Genomic DNA, 24,983 nt, shown 5'->3' with positions numbered 1-24,983 from the left:
TTGACTAGCGAATCAGTGCTTCTTCCACAAGAAAGGCACCTTACCCAAACCAGAAAAACCATCCCCAAAATGACTTTGGTGTGGAAGATTAAGTCCACATACTTTTGGCCATATAGTGTTTAAAATACACTTGTGGTAGTCAGTAAGCTGTTTTTCTTTACATTATACAGTGCAAAACTTTGCCCATTCAGATGCCAGTTAACCACTGAATGTCAAACAAGGACACTTCACACAGCCCCATCACATTTTCCAAGTTTAATAGTTAAAGAATGAAAAAACACTGAAATGTTTTTGTCAACACATACATACCATGATTTGGCACACAATCCCCCACAATCCACTCCAATAAGCAAAGTCACAGAGGCACTTTCATAATGAGCAGGCCGCCTGTGAACCGGTGAAGACACTGAGAAGTCTGGAGATCAGAAACATCCATAAAGACAGGGGACTTCAGCAACCATTCAGCCTACCAGAAAATGCAACGAAAGCTAGAAAAAGCACTAAACCAGAAGAGTGCATCTCTCGAGTGTCTTGAGTGCAGGGGGTCCAGAGATTCATCTGAGCAAAACAGTATTGACTTTCCTCTGTAAGACTCAGCATGGACAGTCCAGAATCATGTTTTAATGTTTTCTTTTATTTAGACAAACCCAAATAAAAGGCACATAAAACATTGCACATAATTATTCTCAATGGACATACATTTAAAAAAAAAATGTAGGAATGTTTTACCTTTCTGCTAATCAGAAAGCCTAGCCGTTTTATATACAAAATTACCATGTTAATGTTCTAATACAAAAAGATTTATAAAAGGTTATTTTTTTCTTGCATGTGTCTGTCATAACTAACATGTCCTCTGAACTAAATTATTTTGTACAAAGATATACATTCATTTGCCTTCACATCTGCCAAATTCATCACAAACTTCACAATCTTCCAAATCATTATTTGGCCAAATGTTTTTCACATTAGTTTGGAGTCTAATTAAAAAAATAAACCACATGGTTAAATGTCACGGATATATTTACCTTGACCCAAGTAAAGATCTCAACTCATGTTTCAATGTTGTTCCTGAAGTAGAATAACTTCACAATCATTTGGTTCAAAAAAATAAAAAAAGCTTTTTACAACATAGTTTGGTTGCCAGACCTGTGGGGCCCTTGGCCGTCTGAACTGATGAAGGCTTCCCTCACAAAACTATTCCATCACACAGCACGCCTAAAGGAAGAAGCATTAACATGTGGAAAAGTCTTGCAAAGTATTTCAGGCACACTTGTTAACAGCCATTGGAGAAGGACAAATGACACTACACACTTCCTTTCATCCTAATTTTTTAGTGTTTTGTTTTCATAAAAAAATCACTAGCCTTTAATAATGGTTGAACTCAAACCTACACTGGACAAGCTCTGACACATGCAACACTGAAAAAAAATCAAATCAAATAAAGATTTAAAATGAATTAAATTCATGATGCCATTCCAAATTAGAGCATTTCCTTTGATGGACAGGGTTCGCAAGCATACAATGAAATTAAGGGGCCCCTAAGTACCACTCTTCTGTAGTGTGGACATCCTACAGATTGCTGCAAGTGTTTCAGAGTTCCTGCACTGAAAAAGGCCCGTAACTACAAACAGGCTTCTATGAACTAATTCACTCATGTTTAAGACAAACTCCACCAGGGAACTGTAGGGCATTATGTGAGCCTGCCTGTTGAGGCCGAGATCACATAAGAGACTTGACATGTTCACTCTTATTTTTTTTTTCAGTCACTGTCCATGAGCTTGGTCGTGACAAGCACACGTTCTCGAAACTATTTAGGTGGAATTCGGGACCTGGGCCTATGGGCTTTCAGATCAGGAAGAAACACTTTGTCTTTAGACATGGTTGATGAGATGCAACAACCTTCAACCTTTGTTAGAAGCATACTAAACTCAGCGACCAAAAAAACAGATGCCTGTTCAGCTCTGGCCCCGATAACTGTCACACATACATAGTGACAGACCTTTAGCGTTTCAATGATAAAACTGACCATGTAAATGAAGGTAGGTGGTCCTTTCTACGGATACTGCATTCAAGATCATCTCAGACTGCTGAATAGAATAGACTCTGAACGAGAAAATGATCGAGCAATGGTCAAAGTATCTGGTCCTCTGTGGGTTAAGGCATGAAAGGAAGACTTTCATCTGCTACGATGTTAAGGTCTGTTCTTGCATTAAGGTGTCCATCGTCAGGGGGCTATTTATGTCAGCTGAAAATGAACGCACATTACAATGAATCAATGAATTTATTTGTGCCACATCCCTATAAGACTATTGTGGGATACAACTAGTACACCTGATCTTTGAGCAGGATATAAAGCCTCCTTTGTGATCACAGCCTCAATTTTTCAGTAAAGATGAACTGCCAGAAAGAAAAAAAAAAGAAAGAAAAAATACTGAGCTACAGCAAAAATTCAGCTTAAAAAGGATCAAGTGGGAGTTTTGTCTCTTTATAATAATTGATAATTTTCCTGAAGAAATCACAACCAACAATGAGTTATCCTGCAAGGTATGATCTGTGTAGCTACAGACTGATATTGCTAACACTGCCACAGAACCCCATTTGCTAAAAACTAATAAACTACAAACAAGGGCCATACTGCTGACATACTCATTCAATGAGAATAACATGGTTTTTATACTCAAAGAATTCTGTGGCTTCACTTTGTCTCTGAGAGTAACACCATGTGGGACTGATGACATGCACCGGTGGTTTGACAATCTGAGGGGAATAAGTGTTCATGTTAATGAAGCATGGTAACCAATTCAACGGTATGGCCTTAATGGACCTTAATGTTTTTGCAATAGTTTCTGGTCATCAATGGACTTTTATTGTATTGGAGGCATAAGCTGTGATGTCAAGTCGTAGCTACACAGAGGATACTTAATAAAATGGTGTTTTTTGGCATTTTAATGGGATTTTTCCTGATTATGCAAAAAACTGACACCAGCCTTATCCTTTAGTCTCTGCTCCTTTTCTCTCTCTTCTGCGGAATGGACGGCCACATCAGCGGTAATATAGTTCTTGCATTGCTAGCCTGTGGTAAGTAGAGAGATGCTCCCTCTCCCACAGGTAAAGGCAATAAAATAGTGTTTCATATTTACAAAGAAATGGTCAGTGTGTAAATTGTTGAACATGGTAAAAGACTATTCTCAGTAACCTTCCTGAGTTTGACTGACAGTGATGGGATCCTATACCTGCTAAAGTAAACAATCTAACCAGCTGAATATACCACAAGTTAAAGGCCCTGAAGACCCACACAGGTGTTTATTGTTAATGTGGCTGATTCGACCTTTTCCAGGACTGTGTGGGTGTGGTTAGACTGAGTGATTGACATCTTCCCGAGTCCTTGGTTAGTGTTGTTGCACCTGTTAGGGCGGGACAAATGACACCTTTGTCATCCTTATTGGTAGAAAGAATTTGTAACCTAATAAGTTCCCATCAAAGCTCAACCTGAAAAGAGTCTAATCAGCCAGAATAACTGAAAACACCTGTGTGGGTGTTCAGAGGCTTTACATTTGGGACATCGTTTGTAGTACAGTATAACGAGCCACTGGGTAGCTCTCTTGACCTCTACAGTTAAGTCCTCTAATCAAAATTTTAAATTATTTGACTTTTGATAATACTGCCATTTTAAGGGCAAATCATAAGTGACATGCTTTCAGTACAAGTCATTGTCCATTTGCGGTCATGTCCTGTTATAAATACATACAAAATTCCCCTAAACAGATGTCACAGATAAACTTCTGAAGGGAGGGGGGTTGATGGATCTAAACAGCATCTCTGCACCATCAGTGAAATCCACAATCTCACTCACCCCCGAAATGGAAGCTTTGTTTTTTTGTAATTTAACTTTTAAATACATAAACTATCAAATACTGATAAGTCCACTAAAATAACAGAAAAAACTAACAAAATTTGTCTTAAGAGGAAGCATTTAAGAACAACTCCAGCAATACGCTTTCATTTAAGGAGCTGATAAACAAAGCCTAAGGTATAGTAATGTATCATGTATCTCCCATGTTTGAAGCCAAATGCCCACTTAAAGAAATCATCTAAGTGGTCACCTTGAAAGAATCCTGGAAAAAGGTTTGCCTCTCCACAGCATATAAGTTGAATGCCAACACTGCTGCATTGAGCTGGCTCAACCCCAACTATTTGTCATTGTAAAAAACTACACGTTTAAAAAAGCAGTAGACAAGGGATAAATAAAAGGGTGACAATGTAGCAGCTGATATTGTAATAACTGCCCAATAATTTTAAACCAAAGTGAAAGAAAATACTCATTTGGTTTGAAAGTGTAATGAAACCTGTTCATGTGATGTTACTGCCAGTAATGCAAATAATTACATACACATTATCACATATTTAAATAATGCAAAATTAAACATTATTGCAATAATATAATGGGTATTGTTGGCTTCTAATGAAAGATCAGTCAGACAGGAGTCAGACAGCCCCACCTGAAGCGCCAATTTTATAACTCTGTTTTAAAAAGGAGAATTTAGCGTTCTATGATGTTTTAAACACTGTTTTAAGGTTTTCCCTCATCTTTTAAAATATAGCATTTGGGAGAAAACACTAAAAAATCTTTGGCATAAAATGGTCATTATTTACAGAGAATATCTATCAGCACAAAACGTCACCATTCAAACATCTACCTCCAACCGCATCATGGGATCACGGTGCAATGTAAAAGAAGTTATCTGAAATGTTCTGTGGCCAGTGACATCATTTGGGTAAATCAGGCAGTAGAGGTAACAAATATAGATTATCCAAGCGTGAAAGTTCATTCTTCACCTTGGAGATAGTCTGGCAAATAATCTTAACTTCAGGACCATTTGCTAGCATTTTTTAGAGCTTTCAACTATACATCATGGTCTTGATCAGTAGATGGAGATTGGAGGCTAATCACATCTGGCACTAAAGACCATTTTTTAAAACAGACACAGTGGTTATATTCCTCCACCCCCCATAAAAGGTTCCATACTTCGATCACACAATGACAGCTCTAGAACAACTGATGAAGACTATGAAATGTGGTTGATAACTATGAGAAAAATTTGTAAGTTAAATTAAGTTATGATTTTTTTTGCCAAACTACTTTATCTGTTATTTGAGACTGACATGGCCCTCAGAAACCCAAATAATAGGAATGACAAAGACTTATCAAAAGCTGTGACCAATGTATTAGATTAACTATACAGCGGGGAGTAACACCATATATTAGGGTTGAGCAATATAGTTCAAGACGGTAACAACTTGATATCCGTCGAAATTTTGCCTTATCATTTACACTAAGGTATCTCTCCATTTTGGTGTATTAGGCCAGTGTTGGTAATGTTGCAAATCCATGTACTTTATGGTTATATTTGATTTACAAGATTTTTTTGCATCAATGTGATGAAGTACCTTAATTTGTCAGACAATTAATTCACTGGGTTTGCCAAAACAGAATCTCCCATCTAGTATCAATTAAAAATGTCCAATAAATTTCTAGTAATGTCCTATATTACAATATCTAAAATAAAAATAATAAAAAACATGCTATGATATACGAGTGTATCCATGTTGCCCATCCCTAAAATAGACAATTAATCTGACAGATTCTCTTGTGGAGGGCAGCAAACTTTATCTCACATGCTATTTAGGTTAATACTCTGTAACGGGTGACTTTAAGCAAACAATTATTTATTTTTTATCATTGACTAATGGTATTTGAAATATTTTTTCTTCTATAAATACAAATAAACTTAAAAATTAACAAATTACGTCGTAATTATCACTCCTGCAAGTAGCATTTATTGGTTACTATCTATGTGGTTGAATAAGTTATCACCTTTTCAGGTTTAAGACATTATCAACCCATAAAAAGGCCATTTTACTAAGATATGACAGTCTCATCCATTATTAGGCAGTTAAAACATTATCGGCTCTTAAATAGGCAAAAGAAAAAGTTTCTACCAAGGAGGAGAGGAAGGCAGAACTTGGGATAGAAAAGGCATGCTCTCCATGGACCTCATGGCAATATTGAGTGGCCCAGTGATATTCATGGACATGGGAGTGGTGATAGCCACTGGGTGGGCGATATTCATGTGTGCTGTTGTAGTATTGACGGAGGCCAGGTTCACAGGGCCAGTGATGGTGACCGGGTGCTGCAGGTTGACCGGTGACGTGATATTGACCGTGCTGGTGGCGATGTTCATCTGAGCAGCGATGGTGACAGGATTGCTGGCAATGCCACCTCGGTTCACAGACGATGTGATGGCTGCTGTGTTTGTGACAGGCGTCGTAGTGGCCGAGTTGTTGTGCACATTGTTGGCATCTGTGTTAAAAAAGACAGATAAGAGTAAATTTAGGGCTGGTCAACCTTGTATAAATATACTACCACTCCAAAACAGGGAAAGTCAACAGCCCTCTCAGCTTCTTGGCTGTTTAGCTGGGTCACTGAAAATATCAATACATCATTAATACATTATGTCAACTGTGGTAGTATTGTTGAAGAAACCTACCTTTGTGAGAGTTGTCAATTAGGACTTGGAAGGAGTTATTTAAAATCTCTCCTACCGTCAACTCACCTGAGGGGTAAATTCAAAAAGCAGGATCAATAGACTAACCAGCTAACTGGCCATTTGTTTTAACTCAAAACTTTCATTTTAAACAGTAACACATTATGAAGGACATCTTAAGCTCTGTGTATGCCTAAGGCTGGACGCACATTACACTTCAGGACTGCCAATTTGACATTCCCATGAGTTCACGGCCAGCACATCCCAGGTTCATTATCAACTTGCCTCACCCATGCTGTAATGGGGCTGGCTCACTGCTTGGTAATTTTTGACCCAATCTCAACTGGGATATCCCAATTTTTTGTCAAATACGTTTATTGTTATAGTTGGTAAATTTTAAGAGTGAGTGGATGAAAAAGCCGATTTATCAATCTGGTCAAAGTCAGGACAGAAATTACAGTTGGTAATGCAAGATGACCTCCTATGAAAGGTCAGGTAATGTGCATCCAGCTTTAGTGTTATAGTCCAGTTTGTGGTTAATTTAAATGAACTACTGATCCTGCTTCATGAAATTTAACCTTATACTAGCAAAGTTCTATGTCTTCATAACAGAAGAACCTTAATTACACCAGTCCTTACATAATACCAGAACAAAAATGATTCTGTATTCAAGTGACATGGTATGTGTAGAAAAACTGGCCACTTATGTTTTGTAGAGGTTATAATTCAGTGTTTAGGGGTTTCTGCTACAAGCTACTGGATTACCTTTTCGTGGCCCTGAGTGGTTCCACTGCCAGTCACTTATGCCTATTTAGAAATACAGACACATATGGGGTTACAAGAGCACAGGGCAGCAGTGCCATCATCTAGGAGTCAGCTTCAACAGAACATGGTTGTGTGTATGTGGCATGGTAATGGGGTGTTAAATGCTAAACATTTTAAGATGGGTTTCACAGTTTCTAGTGGGATCAGGGAAACAAATTATGCTTCTTTTCTTTCTTTTATCGTAAACCTACTTTTTCGTACACTTCCTGCACGAAACTTGGTACTTAGCATCTCCAGACTGACCTGACACAAAGTTCTAAAAAAAAAAATTATCGGTTAAAAATTGCGCAAGAAACGTACAAACAAATTTGTGTTACTAGCTACGAAAACACGAGCTTTGCCATATCTCAGCCAAAATAAACGCTATCAACACGAAAATTTAGATTCTTGTTTGCCATGACCCTCTGAAATTGGCCGCACTACAAGTACGAAACGTTTATATCTCATGAACGGCTCATCCGATTTTTACGAAATTTGGAGGGTACCATCTCCTGAGGCCATGCCTACAGTGTTGTACTGATTAGTCAAAGTGGGCGTAACCTATGGGACCCATGTTTCGATTCACCACTTACACTAATGTGAGCAACTTCAAATTTACAGGGAACAATGGGTCATGGACCTTACATACCAAACTTTACACATGTGGACCACTAGGTGATGCTATAGAGTTAAAGGTCTTTTTGCTTGCAAAGGCAGAGGGACCGCAGGGTTAGCTAACATTAGGTGTTCCCAGACAACTGGGTTGGTTTTGCCTTTTTTTGCTCACCAAATGCTGCTGCCATCTTTACTCGCGCTGAGTTTTTAAATTCCAGCGGATGATATGCACAGCGCAGGACTTGCTTCCCTGACTGGCTTCGGGAGGGGCGGATGCGTGTGTTTCAGAACACAAGACAAATAAGAGTGTTCTTGCAAAACAGAACATGGCAAAATAATCATTTTTTCTCGATTATACTATTTTGGTGATCGTTGGGAGCCAAAATCGAAATTCAATTAATTGCACAGCCCTAGTTAAAAATTGCATAAATCAGCAACAAACACATTTTTCTAGCTAGTGTCCAAACACTAACTTTAGCATTTGTTGGCTAAAGTAAATGCTATCAAAACAAAACGTGGCATTACTGTTCACGTGCCACTCCGAGGCTTTGTACCAAATTTGGTGAAGATCTGCCCTCAGGGGGCAGTATAATCAATGTAGATGCGTTTTGGCCTGAAACTCTATGAATGTAAATGGGAAATTTGCAATTGCATTTACTACAAGGCATTGCAGCACGCGCATTGCGATATTTCCTTCGGTTTGCATCGCAGGCAACACGCTTTGGGTTGCGCTTTCACGGGTTCCGCAGGTCGCCAGGGGAGACTCGCTCCAGGGGGGACTTGTGCCGGTGAGGCTTGGACCCTGTCATTACTGCTTGCAGTTTAGTATTGCACTTGCAAACAGTTAGTAGATACACAAGAGAAAAAAGGAATGGTCCCAATGGGAGCAGCAAAAACTGAGATATGTTGTCAAGGTTTTCATTTCTGCCTGAATATTTATTCATAAAAAGATGCCTGTAGATGACTACAGCTGGGACTTCATAGCTTGAAAACACAATGTGGCTACAACAATAAGTCTTACCTAGTCCCAGTTGAAAATTTCAAACAATCTCTCATAAAATTACTATTTTACACCTGTATGTCTAGGCGTTTCCCAAAAAAAAAAAAAAAAAATGACCCTTGGTAATATGGTTCACATACCGCAAACAGCAGTTTACAGCAGTTTTATTTTTTCTAATATTTTCTCCTTTGTACACATTTGTACTTACAAAATGTATGTAGAGAAAAATAATCAAGGGCACATCTCTTGTAATGTGTAATGTGTGAATAGCCTATATTAGTTGAAAAGAAAAAAAAAAGAAAAAATGTACTTCATTGCCAAGACATACATTTATCTACTGGAATAGAGCAGTGCAAATAGTGCATAAGGGCATCCTCAACCTTACAGTTGGCTACTTGTATGACACTCGATCTGACACGATTTCTGTTCAGCAATCAAACAATTGATGCAAATCAAATCAAACATTGATGCAAACAATTCCAATTGATGCAAACCATTCCAAGATTAGGGTTGGGTACCGTTTGGATTTTTACGATTCCGAACCGGTACTTTTAAAACTATTCTGCTTCCTAACCGATTCCTAAACAGATTCTTGAAAAACTGAAAAATGACTGAATGAGTTTTTTTAGGGTAGCAGTTTTCAGATTACATTATGTGCCTACATAATTGCAAAAGGGTTCTCCAATGTTTTCTCAGTTAGCCTTTTAAAATGATATCAGATTAGTAAACAGAATTTGCCTTTGGAACATTGGATGAATGGTTGCTGATAATGGGCAATGTAGATATTGCATTAAAGATCAGCCACCCACTCAGATCAGCTGGTATTCTGTCTACAATGGAGTGGAATGGAAATTTGTAAGTGACCCCAAACTTTTGACCGGTAGTATACTTTTAAAGGATTAAAAACTAGTGACACCAGCAAAATATCAAAACAGACACATTTATGCTTTCTCGCCTTGCAGATTTCCTTTGATTGTGGAGGCACCTGGATCAAGTGAGCAGCTTCTGCCGTTGTCTTGCTTAACGTCCCACTATGCCCTGCACTGCTACTACTTCAGTACGTATCTATGGCTCACTTCTTTAATAAAACTTTTAAATATTGCCAGAAATGCTAATGTTAATTATTGAGTGAAAAAGGACAATATGCCAAGAGGTTAGTGCTAAAACAAATTATGCATCAGATTCAGGTCATCATGCCCATAACAGTTTTTGAGAAGCCTGCTCTTGAAAAACAAAAAAAAAGGTGAAGATATAGTTTCACGCCACAAACGGCCAACACACAATTTCTTTTTCAAGTTAAAAGCATCAAAACCACATTACAACTTAAAAGCTGATGACAGTTAGGGCACTGACTGCACTGAACAACTGACTTCTTGCACTTAAGGCAGGTAGTGGTGGTAGTCTGTAGCTCAGTTCCAATATACATTAAATCACCGCTGGATGAGTGGGGTATTGATAGAAACCATCAGTATCAACTTGCCTGCTGATTATGTGTTAAACTTGAAAAGTGGACAAAGTAGCAAGAAGCTTTAGGATGGGTAAAAGGAGGCTATGGCTTACCTTTATTGTTACATGGGTTGCTGAAGCTGGCCTGACCATGTGTCTTGAGATGACTTGTGATGTAGGCAGCGCTTAGCATTTTGCCACAGATGTTGCAGGTCACTTTGCCTTCATGCCTGATCATGTGGGAGCGCAGACGGTCTTTGGTAGCGAAGGCGGAGGTACAGGCCTAGGACATAAAAGCAGTGAATATTGTTTTATTCTTTTAATTTATTTAATAATAATAATAATAATAATAATAATAGTAACACAGAAGACTTAGTCATTACTCTTACCGTTACTTGGCACTTAAATGGCCTCTCTGAGGAATGGACATGCTTGACATGACAGCTTAGGTGATCAGGTCTGCAAGGTGAGATGAAGACAAGGAAAAAAAGGAAATCCTTCAGCTTTGGCTTTAGTAGTAGCATCATTTTATTGATGCAAAAGTTTAGGGCTGTGTAATATGGCAGAAAAATGTATCAACTTTGGATTTCCGGTTTCACGTACGAGACTAAACCGGTTTGATTTTATGCTAACCGGTTGAATCAGCATGCGCCACTATGACACCTTCTGGCAAATTAAAAAGTACATTAGCAACCTGTGCTGATGCCGTCACGGCACTAAATCAAATCGGCAGTGCTTCCATACTGCTGACATATTTGCTGCATTTATAAAGCGCGCATGCCTCTCACTCTACGTTGGTTGCTATTTGATAGTGTCTTAAAAAAAACGTAATTGTTGATGATTGCTTTTTTTTGGCCATTTTCATCCGAATTTGCTTAAAGGTCCCATGACATGGTGTTCTTTGGATGCTTTTATATAGACCTTAGTGGTCCCCCAATACTGTATCTGAAGTCTCTTTCCTGAAATTCAGCCTTGGTGCAGAATTACAGCCACTAGAAGCCAGTCCCACAATGAGCTTTCCTTAGACCCTGTTTACATGTACATGGTTATTTTTTGACCAACTGCCACTTTGCTCGTTTGAAAGCCATAATGTCTCTCACTCTCAAGGGTGGGCCAAATTCTCTGGGCGGGCAAAGCAGAGAAAGGGGTGGTAACCTTGCTCCTTATGACCTCATAAGGAGCAAGATTCCAGATCGGCCCATCTGAGCTTTCATTTTCTCAAAAGGTAGAGCAGGATACCCAGGGCTTGGTTTACACCTATCACCATTTGTAGCCACTAGGGGACCATAGGCAGGCTGGGGGGAACGCATATTAATGTTAAAAAACCTCATAAAGTGACATTTTCATGCGGTGCATCCCTAATAACACAATTAAGTCAAATTTGGTTCCATTGTGGTTATCTAGTAAAACATCTTAACAGACCACAAGTTAAAACGGCACATCAACGAGACAACAAGTGCAGACAATACAATCAACATATGAATAACAGGCCGCAGGGTAGCTATGTCAACGTGCTCTTTCGTGGTCATAAAAAGTAAAAAAAAAAATAGAATTGACATTAAATATGCTAAGGGTTGGGTATCAAACTTGGTACTTTTTAGGGTATCGACCGAATTACATCGGTACTACCGAGAACCAATTCATGTCCTTGTGTAAGAGCGAGATTCTTTGCTCTCTGCATAATTGACGGAGAGCGAGACTCAGCACCAACACACAGAGCTGCGGTGCAGACGGAGCAAAACTCACCTGTGCAGCTTGTTCAAGTCACAATGCTAGTCTCGCTTTGCCAGACCATCCTCCAAGGCGCTGCGAAGGAGGGTCTAGCTAGTCAACATAGCATTCCGGGATGGGAGAAAAACGTGCTCGGGTTTATTGGCATTTCTTTAAAACAATCACAATTGTCATGGGTGCTGCAAAATAGCCTCAGGAAGGAACTTGTTTTGGTGGAACGTGTACATTAAAAAGTTGTTTTAGTCATGCGAGAGAAAACTCAGATAGGACAGATAGTCTAGCTAGCTGTCTCAATTCTCCATGCAGAGATCTGAGGAGCAGTTAACTATAGTCCTCATAAATCCACCAGAGTTTAAAATTCCAACACAAAGAAAGCGAAACCGACATCGGCGAAAAGACATGCATCTGCCGGAATTTCCTGCGGCACCGGAGCAATCCCGGAAGTGTAACGTCGTGGATATCGACGGCAATGCTGAGAAATTGGTCACAAGTGTGGTCCATACAGACAGCGTTTGCTGCAATATAATATAATGGTGAGGCAAAAGCGATCACGGTGCGTTTAACATTACACTTCCTCTGAGACAGACAGGCACAACAGCTTTCTCTATGCAGTGGTGACAGACTGACAGGCTAAAGGTTGTAGGCAAGACAAGGCAACTTTATTTCTGTAGCACATTTCAGCAACAAGGCAATTCAAAACGCTTTAAATAAAACAAAGTGATAAAAATAAAACAGTCATGAAAGTGATAGAAAATAAAACAGGCTAAAATAGAAAAAGATACACAATACAAGAATAAAAGTTACAGTGCAGCTGTGTTTCCCATACGTAGGTTCTACATGGGTGCCCCCAAAGGTAGATTTATACCGGCCTAGGTAGATAAAATCTGAATTAAATTTTTTTTCCAATCAATTATGTTTTCTCTTTGTCTCCGTGCCCGTATTCATTAACTGTACTTATGGACTCTTAGGGCTGGGCACCGGAAAAAATATTTCTCTTACGGTGCCAAATTTAAGTCTGAGCGCGTAAGCGCAAGGTTATCTGTCCTCTCTGCATATTGACAGAGAGCGGAGCTCCGACCGACACACACATGCACAGAGGTGCGGACGGAGTAAACTATGTCGGCTCTGCAGTTTTGTTGAAGTCATAATTGTTGAGATTTATAATAACATGTAATTGTCTGTATGGATTATATGGTTTTAAGTAGGGGTGTGCAAAAAAATCGATTAACATTCGTATCGCGATTCAAGCTCTGATTCAAAATCGATTCATAGAATTCCAAAAATCAATTTATTTTTATTTTCGTTTTTGTAATGGCGTGTCCTGAAATGAGTTTAGCTCTCCATTACCATAGATGGCACTGCGTCGAATTCACACTGACGCCTGGCGACTTTATCAGGGTTGTTGCACCATTTTAAAAGTAAAATGTAATGCTTTTTAAGACCTTTTTAAGACCTCAACAAATATAATTTAAGACATGTCATAACAATTTCTTTGGAATACTCAATGTATTGCCTCCTACAATGGAAATCAAAACTTAAAGTTTTCCATTTGTTATCAATTATGTGCAATGTGTAAACTCTGCCAAAATACTTTTTCATGAGACCTTTTTTTCAAATTAGGAGACAGCCTCTCCGTGAACCATCACCTTATCGTGGTGGAGAGGTTTGTGTGTCTCTGTGAACCTGAGGGCTGTGTTGTCTGGAGCTTTGTGCTCCTGGTAGGGTCTCCCAACGCAAAGTGGTCTCAGGTGAGGGGCCAGACAAAGAATGGTTCAAAACCCCAATGGAAAAACAAGGTAGAAATGGAGTGACCCTGCCCGGAGGAAGCCCGGGGCCCCCGTCTGGAGCCAGGCCCAGACGGCGGACTCGTCGGCGAGCGCCTGGTGGCCGGGTTTGCCACGGAGCCCAGCCGGGCACAGTCCGAACAAGCTACGTGGCTCCCATCTCTCCAGCCCATGGGCCCACCACCTGTGGGAGGAACCGCTGGGGTCGGGTGCGCTGCCACATGGGTGGCAGTGAAGGTCAGGGGCCTCGACGGACCAGACCCGGGCAGCAGACGCTGGCTCTGGGGACGTGGAACGTCACACCTCTGTGGGGGAAGGAGCCGGAACTGGTGCGGGAGGTGGAGCGCTACCGGTTAGATCTGGTGGGGCTTACCTCATACGCACGGTCGGTTCTGGAACCGTACTCCTGGATAGGGGTTGGACTCTTTTCTTTCTCCGGAGTTGCTCAGGGTGTGCGCGGCCGGGCGGGTGTGGGGATACTAACAAGCCCCCGGCTGAGCCGCTTACGTTGGAGTGGACGAGAGGGTCGTCTCCCCTCGCCTGCGGGTTGTGGGGAAACTCTGACTGTTGTTTGTGCATATGCACCAAACAGGAGTTCGGAGTATTCGGCCTTCTTGGAGACCTTGAGTGGAGTCCTGCATGGGGCGCCAGTGGGGGACTCCATTGTTCTGCTGGGGGACTTCAACGCACACGTGGGCAATGATGGAGACACCTGGAGAGGCGTGATTGGGAGGAACGGCCTCCCTGATCTAAACCAGAGTGGTTGTTTGTTGTTGGACTTCTGTGCTAGTCATGGATTGTGTATAACGAACACCATGTTCGAACATAGGGATGCTCATAAGTGTACCTGGTACCAGAGCACCCTAGGCCGAAGGTCAATGATCGATTTTATAATCGTTTCATCTGATCTGAGGCCGTATGTTTTGGACACTCGGGTGAAGAGAGGGGCAGAGCTGTCAACCGATCACCATCTGGTGGTGAGTTGGGTCAGGGGGTGGGGGAAGACTCTGGACAGACCTGGTAAGCCCAAGCGTGTAGTGCGCGGGTGAGGAACGTCTGGAGGAGGCCCCTGTCCCAACAGACTTTCAACTCGCACCTCTTGCGGAGCTTTTCGTGCATCCCTGTGGAGGCTGGGGGCATTGAACCCGAGTGGACAATGTTCAAAGTTTCCATTGCTGAAGCGAGGAGCTGTGGTCTTAGGGTCTTAGGTGCCTCAAGGGGCGGTAACCCACGAACACCGTGGTGGACACCGGTGGTCAGGGAAGCCGTCCGACTGAAGGAGTCGTCTTTCCGGGATATGTTATCCCAGAGGACTCCGGAGGCAGTTGCAGGGTACCGAAGGGCTGCAGCCTCTGCTGTGAAAGAGGCAAAGCAGCGGGTGTGGGAGAAGTTTGGAGAAGACATGGAGAAGGACTTTCGGTCGGCACCAAAGTGCTTCTGGAAAACTGTTCGCCCCCTCAGGAGGGGGAAGCGGGGAACCATCCAAGCTGTGTACAGTAAGGATGGGACACTGTTGACCTCAACTGAGGAGGTAATAGGGCGGTGGAAGGAGCATTTTGAGGAACTCCTGAATCCGACTAATACGCCCTCTATGTTAGGGGCAGAGCTGGAGGATGACGGGGATTGTCCGTCAATTTCCCGGGCGGAAGTCACTGATGTAGTCAAACAACTCCACAGTGGCAAAGCCCCGGGGATTGATGAGATCCGTCCAGAAATGCTCAAGGCTCTGGGTGTGGAGGGGCTGTCCTGGTTGACACGTCTCTTCAACATTGCGTGGAAGTCTGGAACAGTGCCAAAGGAGTGGCAGACTGGGGTGGTGGTTCCCCTTTTTAAATAGGGGGACCAGAGGGTGTGTGCCAATTGCAGGGGTATCACACTTCTCAGCCTCCCTGGTAAAGTCTACTCCAAGGTGCTGGAAAGGAGGGTTCGGCCGATAGTTCGAACCTCAGGTTGAGGAGGAACAATCGGATTCCGTCCTGGTCGTGGAACAACGGACCAGCTCTTCACTCTCGCAAGGATCCTGGAGGGGCCTGGGAGTATGCCCAACCGGTCTACATGTGTTTTGTGGATTTGGAGAGTATGGCGGGTCGCCGCGGAGATACCGTGGGGAGGTGCTGGGGAGTATGGGGTGAGGGGTCTCTACTCAGGGCCATCCAATCTCTGTACGACCAAAGTGAGAGCTGTGTCGGGTTCTCGGCAGTAAGTCGGACTCGTTTCAGGTGAGGGTTGGCCTCCCGGCAGGGCTGCGCTTTGTCACCAATCCTGTTTGTAATATTTATGGACAGGATATCGGGCGTAGTCCGGGGTGGGGAGGGGTTGCAGTTCGTTGGGCTGGGGATCTCATCGCTGCTTTTTGCAGATGATGTGGTCCTGATGGCATCATCGGCCTGCGACCTTCAGCACTCACTGGATCGGTTCGCAGCGGAAGTGTGAAGCGGTTGGGATGAGGATCAGCACCTCTAAATCGGAGGCCATGGTTCTCAGCAGGAAACCGATGGAATGCCTTCTCCAGGTAAGGAATGAGTCCTTACCCCAAGTGAAGGAGTTCAAGTACCTTGGGGTTTTGTTCGGCAGTGAGGGGACAATGGAGCGGGAGATTGGTCGGAGAATCGGGGCGGGTGCGGTATTACATTCCATCTATCGCACCGTTGTTGACGAAAAAAGAGCTGAGCCAGAAGGCAAAGCTCTCGATCTACCGGTCAGTTTCGTTCCTACCCTCACCTATGGTCATGAAGGCTGGGTCATGACCGAAAGAACGAGATCCAGGGTGCAAGCGCCGAAATGGGTTTCCTCAGGAGGGTGGCTGGCGTCTCTCTTAGAGATAGGGTGAGAAGCTCAGTCATCCGTGAGGAGCTCGGGTAGAGCCGCTGCTCCTTCGTCCGAAAGGAGCCAGTTGAGGTGGTTCGGGCATCTGGTAAAGGATGCCCCTGGGCCTCCCTAGGGAGGTGTTACAGGCACGTCCAGCTGGGAGGAGGCCTCGGGGAAGACCCAGGACTAGGTGGAGGGATTATATCTCCAACCAGGCCTGGGAACGCCTCGGGATCCCCCAGTCCGAGCTGGTTAATGTTGCTCGGGAAAGGGAAGTTTGGGGTCCCCTGCTGGAGCTGCTCCCCCCGCGACCCGACACCGGATAAGCGGACGAAGATGGATGGATGGATGGATGGATGGATAGGAGACAGCCTAATAACTAACAATAACACTTCCAACACTGTTTGGCAAATATAGATGTAAACACAATCAAAGCTCACAGTTGGCATTTTCATTTTGTTCCTTTGCAGAACAGAGCCAACATAACATACATAAGTTGGATTACACTAAACAACACAATGCATTGCATGAAGGAACCATATAGAATAATGAAAATAACACTTAAAGTGGACTCCATCATGGCTCAGTGGGAGACCGAATAATAATACTTCCAAGAATAAAAGCAGTGTCCTTCATAAATAAGCTCAACAACAACCCAAATTCTCCTCAAGACGTGGCTTAGCTCTGCCGCTCTCTTCTCAATTTCACGGTCTAGGTCCACCAACTCCCCTCTCTTTTCCTTGCAATAAACCACATCTACCACCAGTTACACCCCTTAAACTCTGAGCTAATGTGTTGTTACCTGTTAGATTGTCAAAATGACCATAGACCTGTGACCTGACTGGAGCACATAACCAGTCATCTGCCGACTCTGCCCGGAGTGGCAGCACTGAGCACCGGGGGAGTGTTGGTGTTTACACCGCTAGCATATGAGCTTTGGACTGCACTAACGTTAGTCAATTTTACACCACACTCAGTATGAATAATAGTATGGGATCGTAACGTTACTTACGCTGAAATGACCCAACATGTCCTCGGCTTTGGAGTGACCCATGAACTCCGACCCATAGTAGCGGGAGATGACGTGGTGTGTGCCAGTCTCATCATAGTAGTAGTAGTAATAGTAGTAGTAGTCCAGAACCGCAAATGAAGGTCCATTTGTTTGTTCTTTGTCGTTTTATTCATGCTTCCGTCAAACTTGACAACATATGGCTTCTCACTAACGCTGCACGATAGCTCCTTCTTGATGAATGAAGCGATGCCATATATGGCGACATAGGCAGTTTTATTTTCAACACAGGTGAATGACTTTGCAAGCTGCGAATCAGGGAACATGGCAGCAACGACGCCACATATGTCCTCGTTAGATTTAAATGAATTGTGCCTTGTCACAGTATGGAGAACCCATAGTACCTCTGCCTTTTGGATGTCTGGCAGTGAAATTAAACTTGTTATAGCCGACTGAGAGGTGGCGTCTGAACTTGTAAGGTCGTTAGGTCGTGCTGCAAACAATGCAGGGATTAGCTATGGCTAGCTGCTGCCACGTACCGCTGGTGCTTTCCTCCTCTCATATGTGACTTGACGGCTTTGAGCCCCATGGTCCCTAATGAAAAAGTTGTTTTGCAGAATTTACACATTGCCTCATTGTCGTTTTCAGCTGGCGCCAACCACCTAAATACATCCTCTTCCATCCACTTGTCGTTAAATTTGCACTTCCCCATCTTCTTTGCACGTTGAACCTCACCTCAACAACCGCGTAATGGCGGCACGCAGCCCGACGTCAGCGTCTAAATTAATCAACTATTAGATGTTTTATGGTGGGCCACTGTGCTTTCCGATCATCATTAAGCACACTGGCTGAAAATGTAATACCTACCACAACTTTACGGTAAATTTAAGACAAGTTAAGACCTTAATTACCCGGATTTTAATTTAAGACATTTTGAGACTTTTTAAGGACCCGCGGGAACCTTGTTGTTATAACAAAAGAAGAATAAGTGCAGCAGAAGTAGTTTAGTCGGCACAAAAAATGGCAGCCCTCACAGAAAGAATTATTCAACCGGGTTCATCCTCATTGAAGGCGAGAGTTTGGGCACATTTCGGCTTTTATAACCTTGAGGGGAAGACTGAACTTGATAGGAATTATGCTATAAGCTGGCTTTCAAAGCGAGAGTTAATTATTTTGGAAAAAACACAAACTTGAGAACTCACAAGGTAGGCCATCACCCAGAGATTAACATTAAAGACGTGGACGAACAACAACCTAAAGTACCTAACATGCCAGTCAACCAATGCACTCTTTCAATGCTCTAAACTCCCACTGAACTCTGAACAAAAAGCTCTTTTTATTTTATACTTGAATTAAATGTATTTGAAAGCTTGGCAGTTTGCAGTTTTTAGTTGCAAAAGTTTAAATTTTTGTATGAAGACAATATGAAGTAATATCAAACTACATTTAATTTGTTGCGTTTCTTTTCTTTTAAATTGTATGTCTACTGCATTCACATAGGAAAAGTAACTACATTTACATACTGTGAATCTTTTTTTATTTATTTTTAAATCAAGAATCGTTTTTGAATCAAAATCTTGAGCCTAAAAATCGATATCGAATCGTGACATTTTCCGAATCGTGCACCCCTAGTTTTAAGGTTAAGTTCTTAATATAGGCCTATATAACATTTGGGCTCCAGGTAATAAGGTATTTTATCTGCTGAACCATAAAATGTATTTGACAAACCAACCACTTAATTGACGAAACACATTAAGGCTACGCATCTCTATTATCTTTTAGTCTGGATTGTTTAATATGTAAATAGTTATTTATTTCTTTAAAATATCTGTTTATGTTATATAGTCATACATTTCTATAAATAGTTCATAAACCTTTGTTTGACTAGTTTATTACTGAACCCAGCCATCACATCCTGTTCCACCCAACAACATCAAGTAAATTCTCAACCTGTGGGAAACACAGCAGTGTAAGAAATTAATAATTATTTGATTTTATAGGTTAAAGAGGCCCAAATTGTAGACAAAGGGAAAGATTTATGAGAGGAGAGGGGTTTTATTTGTCTAGCATGTAAAATGAATAAATAAAACAACAAAATGTTATATGAATAGGATGAATAGTTTTGGAATTATTTTTAAAACGTAAATTGTTTTTATTAAAGACGGAAAGAGGTACCTGTTAACGTTGGCTACCGGCAACAAATTTTAGGTACTGGTAAAAATATGAACGGTACCCAACCTTAAATACGCTACAAGGTAGGGCTGGGCGATATATCGATATAAACAAATATATCGATATATTTTTAAATGAGATATGGAATTAGACCATATCGCATATATCGATATAGTTCAAATGTGATCCTTGCTCCCATAGATATGTCGCCGTGAGGTTCTAAACATACGTCAAAACCCGCCGCCATCTTGGAACAGGGGGCCGAAGCATTCAGATCAACGCTAAAGATGCCGGACTTTTTGTACGCTTAATTATGTTCGATAGAGGAAATGAAAAGAACAAACAGCAATGGATAACATTTAACAGGTGACAATGTGTTTTATGATTATATATGCCGCCTTCGACCAGCAATCTGAGCTCGCGGGGCGGGAGGCGGAGAGCTCCGGTGGCCGAGGCGTGCCTCTTCCCGGGCAAAAACACAGCTTCGCCTCGCTGCTGCGCCGGTCCCCGCTGATCCAGATCGGACCAGCCAAAGACAGAGTGGTGATCGGTAGGATCTTACACGTAGTCCAGGACGACCTGTATGTCGATATCGGTGGAAAGTTCCACTAAGTTTGCTGGCGACGACGGACGGAGAGAGCTCACGGGGGCAGCGACCGTCTGCGGCTGCAGGATCTGGAGCTCAGTGCCCGTTAAAATTACATGTAACGCATAAATACATACAGAAATAAATAGTGGAGGAATGAGCCTGGACATTTCAGTCTGTTTAAACTTCACCTTGAAGCAGAAACTTTTAGTTCAGAAGGGTGAAGTTTCCGTTTGGACTCAGATCTGTGAACCGATCATAATAAATTTCTTTGTTTTGTAGTCGATAGTTCATCTTTTAGTTTACTTAAGTGGAAGCAGTATCAAGTGGAAGAATGGGACTATAACCTAGGCTTACAGGCATGAGGCATTACATTTTGAACAAAGTAGATTATATTAATATCAAAAGCTTAATTGACCTTTGGAACAAATCACAAATAGCCTATGGAGCTTTGATTTCAAAAAAGTTACTCCTGTTATACAGTATTTAGGTTTACATTTTATTGTTATTTGAACAGCTGAGCATTTAATCATGAACCATGTGAAGAAACCGGTTTATTATTTATTTGATTTTGCAACTGTTTCTATGAAACTACTTGTGACATGTCATATTTGATTTGGGCTTTGACTGAACATTTGTTCTCACTTCGCGGAAAAAATATCGGGATATATATCGTATATCGATATTCAGCCAAAATATATCGGGATATGACTTTTGGTCCATATCGCCCAGCCCTACTACAAGGTACCATTTCTTTAATGCCACTTTAAAAACGTGCTTTGTGAAACATTCAGCATACACACGGTTTGCGTACACAGCGGCACAAACAGTGTCAGCCACACACACACACACACACAATGCATGTGCGGCGAAGACAGAAAGAGAAAAAGAGAGTAAGATGTGCGTTTGTTGGTGAGTATGAAGTTAGCAGTAATGTTACAGTCTGTGAAAGTTACAGTCTGTGTACAGTTTATCTGCCAGTCAATAAATGCTACAACTCCTCAAGACCCTGTGTTCTTGTGTGCGGCTCCTACATTGTTACCACTAGGGGTGGGCAATATATATCGTTTACGATATCATCATTGTTGTGTTAACGATGTGCAAATTGACATTGAGTATTTAAATTACTTAGAAAAAAAAACACTTCAAAACACGCATTGGAACACTACACATTCACTAATGTCAACAAAGATGGCGGCACGCGATTGTGCAGCGGCTACTAGCTCTCCTGTCGGTGTATATTTATACAAGTACAGCCACACTGATACAACACAGCAGTTACGAGAGCCTTCCAGGTGGCTCATAACATCCCGGAGGACATAGCCAGACCGGGCGCTCCGTGGATTGTTGTTGGCAGCTAGCAGGCCGAGCTAGCTACCGGCAGGATCGAGATAAGCACTCCGGCAAGACAAAGGGCGGAGGACTGCATTTTTGTGCATAATGGAGTACCAACCGCAGGATCGTTCCCCAGCATTGCTCACCTGACCTGGATGCCCTGTCGGTAATATACAGGCCATTTTATTTACCACGAAAACAGCACACTGCCGTCTACATAGCCCCCGATGCTAACGTTAGCACAAGTTTGGCTCACTGCTAACCATAGTGAACAAACTGCAGCGCGATCACCTGGAGGGGATACATATTATAGCAGGGGACTTTAACAAGGCATCCTTAAAGTCTGTACTCCCCAGCTTTTTCCAGCATGTAGATTGTGCTACTAGAGGGAAGAACACACTAGACCAGCAGTTCTCAAAGTGTGGACCACTGGTCGGGAATAGAGACCTGACAGGTGGGGCGCGGGAGGAAAACGGGAGGAAATTTTAGTTTTTATGCCTTTATATCTTTATCCAGAAATCCCAACTGTTCCGGAAGTTCCGGGAGTCTCCCGCATATCGATAGCGGCTCCTTGACGCCCGCAAATGACATCCAATCTCCCGGAATCTGGAGCAAGACCGCGCACTAGAACAAGACTGTATGGCTGCAGCCTGGAGCGTCCCATGTCATGCCGACCCGTCTCATGCCATCCCGCCTGGTGCCGTCCCCGAGCTTCTACTTTTCAAAATAAAAGCTGGCGTCTGGAATAAAATACTTTACTACTTTATTACTAATACATATAATTCTGCCAAAAAAAAGATGCCAAAAAATCCACAGCAATCTCTATCCCCAAAGCCGCTCTGCTGCTGTGCTGGCTGCACGCATCTGTTCACAACGCTGCCTGTCGGAACATTCTGCTTAACGTGAAAAAGCTTAACGTGGTTTAATGTACCTCAACAACGATCAATGATCACCAAATTTATCATGGCCATATCTTGTAATGAACACTTAAGCCTGTCAAAAGAACTCAAAATCCAACGATTATACGTTATCTTACATTAACATTTTCTTCTCCATTGGCGCCTGTGACGAGGAAAAAGCTTGTGAGCTTGTGTGGTAATCATTGATCACTGATCAATGATTAACACACAAGCTTTCTCATATTGCTCCTCATAACCACTGAAAACTGTCAAAAATCGAACCAGAAATGTGCTGATGATTGATCGTTGTTTAGGTACATTAAACCACGTTAAGCTTTTTCATGTTAGGACTTATAAAGCCCATGAGAACCGTTGGGAGTCAACCCACAGCCGCTGTGAAGAGGAAACGCGTCAGATGTCTGATAACGTCCATAATAATAGGACTTTGGGTTAGATTTTTTGACAGTTTTCAGTGGTTATGAGGAGCAATATGGAATGAAATTTGGTTATCATTGGTCATTGTTTACGTACATTAAACCACGTTTTTATTCATTAGTAAGCTACAGGATAGCGTCTTTCAAACGTGACCTGCGCAAAAGAGAACAAAAAAAAAAGTATGCGTCATTGTACCCAGCACTTCTGGAAATGTACTGGAAATGCGTCTCTGTCCCTAGCACATTTCAAACCAAACTGACGCCCATGGATTTACCCGTGAATCAATCTGGAAAATAATTTGATTTCGTATTTTTGACCCTCTGAATTTACCCTTTGATACGCCTCGGCACGATACGGACGGCTTAGGACACTCCAGGCTGCAGCCATACCCGCCTCCACTAGACTAGAGAGTTACTGCACGTGTGTGTGTGACTATAAATGCACAAGTGTGAGAGAAAACCATTCTTATAGGTGTTTTGCCGCTTATTTGACCGATCACCCCCGAAATTGTGCAATGCAAAACAGGCTCATTGCAGCCACTAATGCAGGGAGAATAGACCTGTCTTGCCAAATGGATTTCTCTTCTTTTCTTTTTTTATCAGATTGCAAAGTGGCACTTTTATTTATTTTCTATTTTTGAAGTTGATACAAATTTTGACACAGCTGCACTTTTATTTTCTTTATTTTTGAACTTGCTGTTATTTGATGTACAGTACAGGCCAAAAGTTTGGACACACCTCATTCAATGTGTTTCTTTATTTTCATGACTATTGACATTGTAGATTCTCACTGAAGGCATCAAAACTATGAATGAACACATATGGAATTATGTACTTAACAAAAAAGTGTGAAATAACTGAAAACATGTCTTATATTTTAGATTGTTCAAAGTAGCCACCCTGTGCTTTTTTTTGATAGCGCTGCAAACCCTTGGTATTCTCTCAATGAGCTTCATGAGGTAGTCACCTGAAATGGTTTTCACTTCACAGGTGTGCTTTGTCAGGGTTAATTAGTGGATTTTTTCCCCTTATTAATAAAAAAGCAAAGGGTGGCTACTTTGAAGAAACTAGAATATAAGACATGTTTTCAGTTATTTCACACTTTTTTGTTAAGTACATAATTCCATATGTGTTTATTCATAGTTTTGATGCCTTCAGTGAGAATCTACAATGTAAATAGTCATGAAAATAAAAAGGAAACGCATTGAATGAGAAGGTGTGTCCAAACTTTTGGCCTGTACTGTAGATAGTTGTTACTTCAATAAAGTGGAACATTTTAAGCTTGTTGCGCATTTCATTAGCATTGTGTTGGGCCGATAGGGGCAGGTGGGGCTGGAAATTCCCCCTTGTCCAAAGTGGGGAATGACCGAAAAAGTTTGAGAACCACTGCACTAGACCATGCATACTCTAATATCAAGAAAGCATTAGAGCTGTCAATCTTCCTCTATAATACTATTCAAATTCCATTTGAGATTTTTTTTAATATTCAAATAATATTCGAATATTTAATGCTCAAAATGCAGCCTGTTAAATATGTTCTACACTACTCAGGCTTATGCATTGTCGATGCCACTACAAGCATGTGGTTGTTGTTACACGTTCTGTTCACTAGAGGGACGTCTAACATTATAGACTGGCCTTGAGGCGACCTGCACGCAACTTTGTTTACATTCATTTTCCACCACGAGCACACAGCGACAAACACAAATCAACAGAGTAATGAACCATGATCCAACAAGGGAAGCGGCTCTGTTGTAAAGGCTAACAGTGCTCGGTTAGCACAACGACATCATGTTAGGAAGCACAGCCGAAACC

At 41.9% G+C, this 24,983-nt stretch overlaps 1 protein-coding gene across 3 annotated transcripts in view; it reads right to left on the bottom strand.

The window, feature by feature from the left end:
• Window positions 1-240: 240 nt before the first annotated feature.
• Window positions 241-24,983, bottom strand: part of LOC120545596 (vascular endothelial zinc finger 1-like) — a 53,547-nt gene continuing 28,804 nt past the window's right edge. Inside the window, exons 3-7 of one of the 3 annotated variants that reach the window (XM_039780101.1) lie at window positions 10,800-10,869; window positions 10,525-10,693; window positions 7,311-7,352; window positions 6,549-6,614; window positions 241-6,361 (exon numbers count right to left, since the gene is read on the bottom strand). In XM_039780101.1, the coding sequence (XP_039636035.1) occupies window positions 5,997-6,361; window positions 6,549-6,614; window positions 7,311-7,352; window positions 10,525-10,693; window positions 10,800-10,869 (712 nt within the window). In that variant the 3' untranslated portion in view covers window positions 241-5,996. The remainder of the gene's footprint in view (window positions 6,362-6,548; window positions 6,615-7,310; window positions 7,353-10,524; window positions 10,694-10,799; window positions 10,870-24,983) is intronic. The other 2 variants (XM_039780108.1, XM_039780117.1) reach the window with 2 other exon arrangements.

Source organism: Perca fluviatilis, chromosome 2 (genome assembly GCF_010015445.1).
Source record: "Perca fluviatilis chromosome 2, GENO_Pfluv_1.0, whole genome shotgun sequence".
NCBI lineage: Eukaryota > Metazoa > Chordata > Actinopteri > Perciformes > Percidae > Perca > Perca fluviatilis.
The sequence above is the reverse complement of the archived record's forward strand: the minus strand, read 5'-3'. Positions and strand labels throughout refer to the sequence as shown.